The sequence below is a fragment of the Pelmatolapia mariae genome, linkage group LG16_19 (assembly GCF_036321145.2).
Source record: "Pelmatolapia mariae isolate MD_Pm_ZW linkage group LG16_19, Pm_UMD_F_2, whole genome shotgun sequence".
Classification (NCBI taxonomy): domain Eukaryota; kingdom Metazoa; phylum Chordata; class Actinopteri; order Cichliformes; family Cichlidae; genus Pelmatolapia; species Pelmatolapia mariae.
In genome coordinates, this window is record NC_086241.1 from 56871166 (window position 1) to 56880973 (window position 9808).

General features: G+C 41.5%; 2 protein-coding genes across 2 annotated transcripts; both read left to right on the forward strand.

Annotated features, from left to right (window-relative positions):
• Positions 1-1810: 1810 nt before the first annotated feature.
• tpgs1 (tubulin polyglutamylase complex subunit 1) lies at positions 1811-4288 on the forward strand. The gene is made up of 2 exons (XM_063498812.1): positions 1811-2169; positions 3270-4288. The coding sequence occupies exons 1-2, from the start codon at positions 1832-1834 to the stop codon at positions 3913-3915; spliced, it is 984 nt and encodes a 327-aa protein (XP_063354882.1). The 5' UTR covers positions 1811-1831; the 3' UTR covers positions 3916-4288.
• A 1021-nt stretch (positions 4289-5309) lies between these two features.
• On the forward strand, positions 5310-9732 carry LOC134645383 (putative nuclease HARBI1). The gene is made up of 4 exons (XM_063498805.1): positions 5310-5532; positions 6864-7412; positions 7510-7670; positions 8107-9732. Exons 1-4 carry the CDS (start codon positions 5368-5370, stop codon positions 8546-8548), a joined length of 1317 nt encoding a protein of 438 aa, XP_063354875.1. The 5' UTR covers positions 5310-5367; the 3' UTR covers positions 8549-9732.
• Positions 9733-9808: the final 76 nt, after the last annotated feature.

The following is a 9808-nucleotide window of genomic DNA, read 5'->3' on the forward strand; positions in this document are numbered from 1 at the left end:
CAGAAATGACTGCTTCAATGCGGCGTGGCATAGAGGCAATCAGCCTGTGGCACTGCTGAGGTGTTATGGAGGCCCAGGATGCTTCAATAGCGGCCTTAAGCTCATCCAGAGTGTTGGGTCTTGCGTCTCTCAACTTTCTCTTCACAATATCCCACAGATTCTCTATGGGGTTCAGGTCAGGAGAGTTGGCAGGCCAATTGAGCACAGTAATACCATGGTCAGTAAACCATTTACCAGTGGTTTTGGCACTGTGAGCACGTGCCAGGTCGTGCTGAAAAATGAAACCTTCATCTCCATAAAGCTTTTCAGCCGATGGAAGTGCTCCAAAATCTCCTGATAGCTAGCTGCATTGACCCTGCCCTTGATAAAACACAGTGGACCAACACCGGCAGCTGACATGGCACCCCAGACCATCACTGACTGTGGGTACTTGACACTGGACTTCAGGCATTTTGGCATTTCCCTCTCCCCAGTCTTCCTCCAGACTCTGGCACCTTGATTTCCGAATGACATGCAAAAGTTGCTTTCATCCGAAAAAAGTACTTTGGACCACTGAGCAACAGTCCAGTGCTGCTTCTCTGTAGCCCAGGTCAGGCGCTTCTGCCGCTGTTTCTGGTTCAAAAGTGGCTTGACCTGGGGAATGCGGCACCTGTAGCCCATTTCCTGCACACACCTGTACACGGTGGCTCTGGATGTTTCTACTCCAGACTCAGTCCACTGCTTCCGCAGGTCCCCCAAGGTCTGGAATCGGTTCTTCTCCACAATCTTCCTCAGGGTCCGGTCACCTCTTCTCGTTGTGCAGCGTTTTCTGCCACACTTTTTCCTTCCCACAGACTTCCCACTGAGGTGCCTTGATACAGCACTCTGGGAACAGCCTATTCATTCAGAAATTTCTTTCTGTGTCTTACCCTCTTGCTTGAGGGTGTCAATGATGCAGTCAGGTCGGCAGTCTTACCCGTGATTGCGGTTTTGAGTAATGAACCAGGCTGGGAGTTTTTAAAAGCCTCAGGAATCTTTTGCAGGTGTTTAGAGTTAATTCGTTGATTCAGATGGTTAGGTTAATAGCTCGTTTAGAGAACCTTTTCATGATATGCTAATTTTTTGAGACAGGAATTTTGGGTTTTCATGAGTTATGTATGCCAAAATCATCAATATTAAAACAATGAAAGGCTTGAACTACTTCAGTTGTGTGTAATGAATCTAAAATATATGAAAGTCTAATGTTTATCAGTACATTACAGGAAATAATGAACTTTATCACAATATGCTAATTTTTTGAGAAGGACCTGTAGTAGACAACCTGCTCTGTAAGGGAATGTAATTCCCACCACACTCACCTCCATCACTTTTTTTTTTATAATAATGGTAAATACATAATGTGATGGAAATCACAATTCCAGTGATGTAAGCCAACTGAAAATGTACCCTATTCTTGAGGACCTAAGACCATTAAATTGATAATCACGTTAAACTCTTAGAGTACATTACTTTTTGTTTCTTTGACTGAAGTTTCGGAATTGATTGAAGTTTAACTTGCTAATTACAAACTGCATAAATGTTACTTTCAATAATTCAAAGGTTTATGCATCTAATTTTGCACATCTGAATATGTGCATGTGGAATTTAATTAAATATTTTTTTGAATATGTTTATATTTTTGTTTTAAGAATGCCTTTTGATGTGATGTGAATGGTAGAATAAACAGTCGACTTGTATATTGTTTACAACGAGCCAGACAAAGAGGTGGTTTAATTTTGTGACGTTTTCTTGAACGCCAACCGGGTTTTCATCACTTCCGCTGCCGTTGCTGCGACACGGGACGTCAACAGTAATGGCGGACAAGGAGAAACGCCGGTCCGGGGTTAATCCTCCGGGGATGCCCGCGGGTAAAGCCACCAAATCGGACAGCGACAGGGAGTTTCTGTCGCAGGCAGGGGTGGGAGACCTGCTCCGCGGGGCTATCCTCAAAATGGTCGAAGCCAGATCAGACGATCCCATCGGGTTCCTTGCAGACCACTTCTGCAACCTCGCATCCGTGACAGCCGCCGGCTCGGGTGGTTGCGGCGACGAGGAGCAGGTGAACACTGGCACTGTGAGCGCAGGAGCGCAGGAGCAGCAGCGTCTCAACCGGGCTCTGTGGCACCTGCGGCTGGCCCATCACTCCCAGAGGTCCGGACAAAATACAGAGGTTTATGGTCTTATATTCGACAGCAATGCGGATGAAAGCAGTGTGTATTGACGGAGAACTGTTGAATTTTCAAACATAACATAACATATCAGCATTTATAAGAGCAGCTATTGTATTATATTATATTATTTTTATGGGAAAAACCTCTGTCAGACTATCAGACTGACTAATGCTTAATAGTCTGTTTGAATCTCATGTTCTCTTTTATTCTCTTGATTTTGTTTTCCTTTGGAATTTTAAAAATAAATGAATGTAAAAGTAAAAGTATGGTGATGGACAACATGCTGTATATTTTTCAGCAACAGGGTGGAACATACATGTCAAAAGAATTTGTTTCTCGCATTAACGTTCTTCCCTATATAAGCTCTATTCAGCAGCTTTAGAAGTAGTTAGATTTTAACTAATATTTTAAAAGTCATCTTTCTCCAGAAACAGGCTTTTTTTATGCTGTATATCCATTATTTGCATATTCATTAGTCCTTACAGCCTGCCGTAGTGTTCTGGTTTAGAGACGTAAGAAACTGCTCTATCATCTCTCTCCTGATTATGATTTATTTCCTGTCAGTGATAAAATGAAAGGAAAACTAAACAAAATTGAAACAATTTTGTGGATTTGGAAAAATAATTAGAATAAAAGAAATATATAGAGAAAATATCATTAGTTTTCTTACTCTGGTAAAATGTTATTACAACTTGCCTGACGAGGCACTGATAGGCATGTTTATTCAGAGTCTGGATGTCTGTGTGTCAACTGCTTTCAAAAATGTTTTTAATGTAATATTTGTACTGATTTTCCCTGAGTCTTTCCTGTGAAATATGCCATCCACAAAATAATAATTAAAAAGACTAAAAATAAAGCTAAAGGTTATAGAAAACAAATTTAAAGTGAACATTTTAAAACAATAAAAACTAAACTGAGACAACAACTTCCACTCTGGAAACTAACTAAAACTAAACTGAATTAAAAACAAAGAATCCAAATGAAATAAAAATAAAAACTAATCAGAAAATATGAAATTGTAATAACTCTGCTACAGACTAAAGAATAATTTGGTCTCTTTTATTCCACCTTTCTCCCCAGATCAGCATTCAGCAACAATGTCCGCGTGGCCTACGACCTCCTAAACCTCACTGGACCTCAAACATGTGCAGGAGAGTTTTCTGAAGGCCCCGATGGCCCCTGCACCGACAGCCCCGCTGGAGGAGGAGTAAGAGGCGGCCTCTACACTCAGACCTTGCAATGCCTGTGCAGCGAGGGTGGAGTCCCTGCGTCCACCTCTGCTCCCCTCCTGCGACGCCTTCATTGTCACGACCATGAAGCCGTCCCCTATGATGTCTTCCGTCATGGCGTGCTCACGTGTGCCGTTTTCTCAGACTACATCCGACAGGCTCAAAGGCTTTACGCCGAGGTGTGCTGCCCAGGTGAGGGTACTGCCTCTCGGGCGCTGTGCCTGGCCGTACTGGGGACCTTGAAAGAAGCGCTAGAGACTTCCCAGGGCTCTGACACAAACTACTGTGCCAACGCAAACACTAAAGTGAATTCCTGCCCTGAAGCTAATGTGAAGGCTATCCGCTACCTCGAGGCCAGTGCCAAGATCTCTCCCTGCAAGCTGGCTCAGGCCATGGCTGGTGCACAGACACGGGGGCCTGGCGGAAACATGGATGCAAAAGAGTTTGAAAACGCAGCTGCAGAGTTGTTCATCACTCGAGTGAAAGTTGTGTCCTAAGTCTTTGTATGACTGAAGAATGTACAAGAATCTAAAGCATATCCACATGTAAATAATTCGCTAATATTCACCTTCTGTAACCTCTAACCTTACTGTTATCCAGTAATAAACACCTGCACAGACATCATCTCCTCTTAAGGCTCACATTACACAGCAAGTCCAGTCGAAAACATGTTGTTTGTTCACTATTCATAGCACTATTGGGGAACTGCACACTGGTGTATCGATGACAAGGAGTTCTTTTTGCAAAAGAGGAGTTCCTATTCCTTGAAATCAGTATTTCTTCTGACGGAGAGTCACTGTTTTTGAAGCTATTTATTGAAATGCTTGGAGCAGAGAGCATTACTAGTGAAATAAACACTGCTGTAATAAATGGTCCTCTTTTAAATGGCTCACTTTTTGTCATTCACTGAGGCTATACTGAACACAAAAGGCAGTGCAGGAAGAAGCATTTAGGGAAGTACTGAACTATTTTTGTTTAATGCGTACACAATATAACATCATTCATCATGTATGACTTAAATAGTGAAAACATTGCCAGATGATAACAGTAAAGCATCAAATAAGCCATCTACACATTGAAGAGGTTTGATGTTAAATGAACTTTTAAATTACAAAGTAAAAGATCACTGGGGAGTGTAGAGAGACAACACAGTGCATCAGAGTATAAGACCAAGTCAGTTAAACTTCAGGGATATTATTCTGTCCAGTTAGGAAGTATAAACCACTGTGAGTCCGTTTCACCTGCTTTGGTGCAAATGAAAGTCGCAACAGTTGCACAGAGTGGCAACAAGACAACCCCTAATATGAAATATTTTGCAGGTGGTGACCACAGACTATTGCAATCTCCTTATCCTTCCTATCAACGCTCCTAGTGGTAGCATGAGATGGTACTTGGATTCATGCTGCACAGGTAGTCCAGCTCCTCCAGGATGGCACGTCTGCATGTCCTGTCAAAAGAAGGTTTTCCATGTCTCTCTGCAAAGTTTCAAGAGTGTGGAAGAGACATCGGGAGACTGGCCTTTACATGAGGAGAGCTGGTATCTGGTCCTGTATGTGACGAGGAACAGGAGAAGCACTGCCCAAGTCCTACAAAATGACCTATAGGTGTTCCTTTGTTTTTTTATATTATGAGAGGTATGTTGGGAGGAACCCGTTTCTAGTACCTAACGCATTTAATAATAACCAGTTTCTGTCAGTCTCGAAGAATGTCAGATGCTTACATCACTGTTTCCAAAGCACTACAACCCTGAATGCTAAAACAATATACAGAGCTTCATCAGCACTGAGAGATGTGCAGTACGCTACTCGTCTTGACAGCCACTGGATGGCAGCACCACTCACACCCAGACATAAACAAGCAGAAAGCGGAAGTGGAATGACAGAGGCTGCGCTTTAACCAGGCTGACATGTTACCCGCAGTAGTGTCGCCTCCCGGGTAAAGCTGGAATAATGGAAGAGGAGGAGCAGCTGCGCTCTTTGATGTTTCTCGTGACTTACATGCTGCTGAAGCGCATGAGAGACATAAACGACGCAAATATTCAGAGACGCAACGAGATCCAAAGACGCATCAGACACCGCCAGTACTTCTTCCAGAGACAGAGGAGGATGCTCATGGTCAGTCCCCCTCTATTGGGGCTTAAAATAATAACATGTCAACATGTCAAGTGCTCTTAACTAATATAGTGTATTATCTGTCTGCAAAACGTCAAAGCTTTTAATAAAGTCAATATCTTGTACACGACCAACACTTCAAAACTCTTAAATCTCACATTTACAGTCATATAAAAGCACTAAAACCAGAGACTATGGGCCTACCTGCATTTAAACTTGAAAATGTGTCAGATCAGCCACAGTCAAGCTGCTAAAAGCTGTCCATTAGCTATAAATTAGGTCTGTTATATGCAGGTTTTTGTTCTTGTTAAATAGGGTGTTAAATTTTCTGAAATGTTCACAATTCATTTAAAAAAAAAAAAAGACAGTTAGATATGCAGATACCAGCTGTTGGATTTTCCCCCTGTAAACTTTTGTTTTTATGGTATATTTGGGAAATTTCTATATCTACTTATACAGATACATTTTAAAAATCACAGCAACCTTGATGATATTATCTTGGGATAATGAAAAAGATAGTCATCAAATATACAACATTACACTGAAAACAAGTACAAGTATGGAAGATTGTTACTGACACAAGAAGGTTTTTTGTGTTATTTTTTGTTTTTTTGCCATCTCTAACTCAGAATTTCTGGTTAGTATAATATTACAAAGTAAATAGATTATTTTGATGAAAGAGCTTGTGCATATTGGTGGATTAACCCTTGCAGGAAATTAAAAATATATATATATGTCTATGTTTTTGGTATTTACCAGTATTGTTAATGTAGCATAGCTGTGGCATAAACTTACATTGGGTGGTGCTCTAATAAATGTGTTATGTAATAATAATGTAATAAGCTTTATAGTTTATATTTCTAAAAAATCTGCTTCACCATTTGCATTTGTATATCAAATGAGCAACAATTTAAATTTGACAACTATCAAAAAATCTGTAAACTTCATCACTAGGACCAACTTCATATCTCCCCAGTTATTACATAATTTACTGGAAAATAATATTTTGTTACATGGGTAAACTCAGTTTAACCATTTGATTGTGCCAAAACCATATTAAATGTTGACATATTATTACATGAGTCCAAGAATACAATATCCTCAAATTTTCTGCTATATCAACGGCAGCATGTTTAAAACAAGGGGCTTGCCAAAAAGGTGCTGACTTAATAGATCACTAAAATTCCCTTTGTGGTAAATATGAATTCAAAAAATTATCTGATTGAATAACTACTGCTGAGATCAAAAAAGCAAACATTATGTTAAAAAATGTGACAGATTCTGGATATTTCAGAGGGAAGTAATTTTAAAAAAATGTATCTTTTTCTCTGTAGATGATGATAGCGGGAGGTATCCGCTCCAATGCCCGCATCCGCACTCGTCCCTGGACCACCACTCCAAGCACAGACTGGTGGGAGCGGGTTGTCATGACAGAATTCCAGCCCTCTGATTGGCTGGATAAGTTTCGCATGAACCGGGAGACGTTCTTCTACCTCTGCGACAAGCTGAGGCCCCGCCTGGCTCGACGGGACACCAGCTTCCGCCTGGCGCTGCCGGTGGAGAAGCGCGTAGCTGTAGCTTTGTGGCGCCTGGCATCCAACATCGAGTACCGCACCATCAGCGCCTTGTTTGGTGTGGGGAAGTCGACTGTGTGCAGGTGCGTTAGAGACATGTGTCACGCCATCGTGGCGCTCCTCAGCTCCATCTACCTCCGATCGCCAGGTGAGCAGGAGCTGGAGGATTCAGCTCAGCTGTTCCTGTCTCACTGGGGTTTCCCTCACTGCGTCGCTGCTATAGCAACACTCCACACAGCTATTATCACCCCATCAAACAACGCGTCTGACTACGCCAACCCTGCCGGCTGGCTCTCAGTCATGTCCCAGGTGACGAAAGCGCCCATTTATGTCACTGCAATTACAAGCTTGCGGGTTATCCAATCAGAGTCCGACCGTTTGCCTCTGTGTGCCTTCACTGTTTTAGGTGGCTGTTAGCGGTCGGGGGCACTTCTGGGATGTATGTGCCAGTTTCCCAGGCGGGACAGATCCAGCTGAGATCTTACAGAACTCTTCGCTATGGGCAACAGCCACCGAGGGTGGACTCTCACCTGCCCCACCACCTACCTTCATGGGAAAATCACTCAGGTAGAGTTAACAGAAGAAATTCAGTCACATTTTTCAGGCATTTAAGTTGTTTTTTTCCTCATGTATGTCAGGTTTTCACATGGCCTTTGTGTAACAAGCAAATGTAGACACTGTGATGTCATCCTTTAGTTGGTGAAATGTTGCTATGAAGGCTCAAACTGAGCATTTTTATTGTTGCCACATTGATGTTTTGAACCCAAGGACACTGTAATCCTCTTTTCTGACTCTTATATTTACTGAGGTCACAGGGCAAGGGAAACCTAAGCTTGTTTTCCTATAAACTTCTGAACAACTGCACGTCTTTTTAATGTTGCCACCTGCTGGCCAATAAAGATAATGCAAATTTGCAAACTGTGAAATGTAGTAGTGTTGAGTGTTTTTGTGTATTTCAGGTGTTCCAGGCATTAAATAAATGACACTCATTTATCACATCCAGGTATGTGTTGCTGGGTGAGGCCTGTTACCCGCTCCAGAGCTGGCTGATGAAGGCCTATCCTGAGGAACAGGGCAGGACGGCGAGTTACGCGGCACTGACGGAGCAGCAGCAGCTGTTTAATGGACGGCTTGCCCGAGCGCTGCGCGTGTCTCAGGAGGCGCTGCTGAGGCTGAGGGCACGCTGGCAGTGCCTCAGCAAGAGGAACGACTGCGGACTGGACGTGGTGCCCACCATGATCCTGGCTTGCTGCATTCTGCACAACATGTGCGAGTCCCACGGGGACGCATTTAAAGCGGAGTGGCAGGTGGAGGTGGCTGAGGCAGAGAGTCCCCAACCCAGCCACAAACAGCTTCTCTCTACTAGCATGAACCAAAGTAATAATGAGGAAGTCAGGCAGCTCTTCTGTGACTATTTTGAAGAGCAAAATAAGCTAAATAATTGAACACTTTTTTCCATGTGCAATTATACCTTTTGTTACATTACCAGCATGACTGGATTACTGAGATAAGAATCTCAATCTGTTGCTTTTTTTTTTATATTTACCTAACTTTACTTAAATTTATGTCATTCAAATTTTTATTGGGCTCTTGAATTTTCTTCAAACTGTTCTTCAAAGAGAACAGTACAGATAACAGAACAGAATTAAACTGAAAAACAGTGAAGTATCTTATAACATGTCAGTTTTCCCTGAGCTCTTCTTGTGAGCCCACCCACACTAGAGACCATGCTTTTCCAAGAGTCTTTATCAATGTTCAGCTTTAAATCCGTCTGCCAGATTAGCCTTAAAATTTCACATTTCCCATACTGTGTGTTGGCAACAATCTTATAAAAGGCAGAGGCAAAGCAAGCATTTCTAAACATTACACTTATTTATGATGCACTTTGGTGAATGGGTTCCTTTTATTATTTTTTTTATGGTAACAAACTCCTGTATATATTTTGCTCAAATGCGCTATTCATACAATAATTCAAACTACTACAAAGGCAAAAGATTAAACCCTTGTGAGTTAATAATAACATTTATGATTATTTTATTAAAAAGTAATAAAATTAGAGTAGCAGAAATAAAGAAATACAAGAAAGAAATGAATTTATCTTTTCATAATATCATGTTGTCTTCTTTAAAATATGTTGATGTAAATAAAATGGTTTAACAAGTATAAGAGACACGTGTCAGCATAGTCAAAAAGAAAAGGTGGATTTATAACTTATGTTAATTGTTGTATTTGACATGCAAATTGGTTGTCAAGAAGTTGTGACGAGAGACAAGTGACAGTTTTTGAAGGTTTCCCTGGAGATATTTTGTATTTTAAATAATATTTTGGAACCCCTTTTCTACACCTGCCTCGGGACATGTTTAATTTACACAACAAATGCGTGTTTTAGTATTTTGTACAGGGGTTACTTTGAAATTCATGGGTGGGACAGAAATTGTCCTGCAATTGCAGAATGGCCCATTTATGAATGCCAAGTGTCCTCATTTGCTTCATGGACTCAGTGAATGAATGAACACAGTTTTAACAGGCGACACTTGCAATTCTACTATAAGGCCACTAGATGCCGCTGTTATTCCAGCACACTTGACGCTCGCTTCCAATACTCTGCAGGTTATTGATGGAAGGATAAGGAGTGCTTACATATTTAAGCGTTCCTATATATTCTAACATATTATTAAGCTGGAGATAGCATATATGCAACAGGT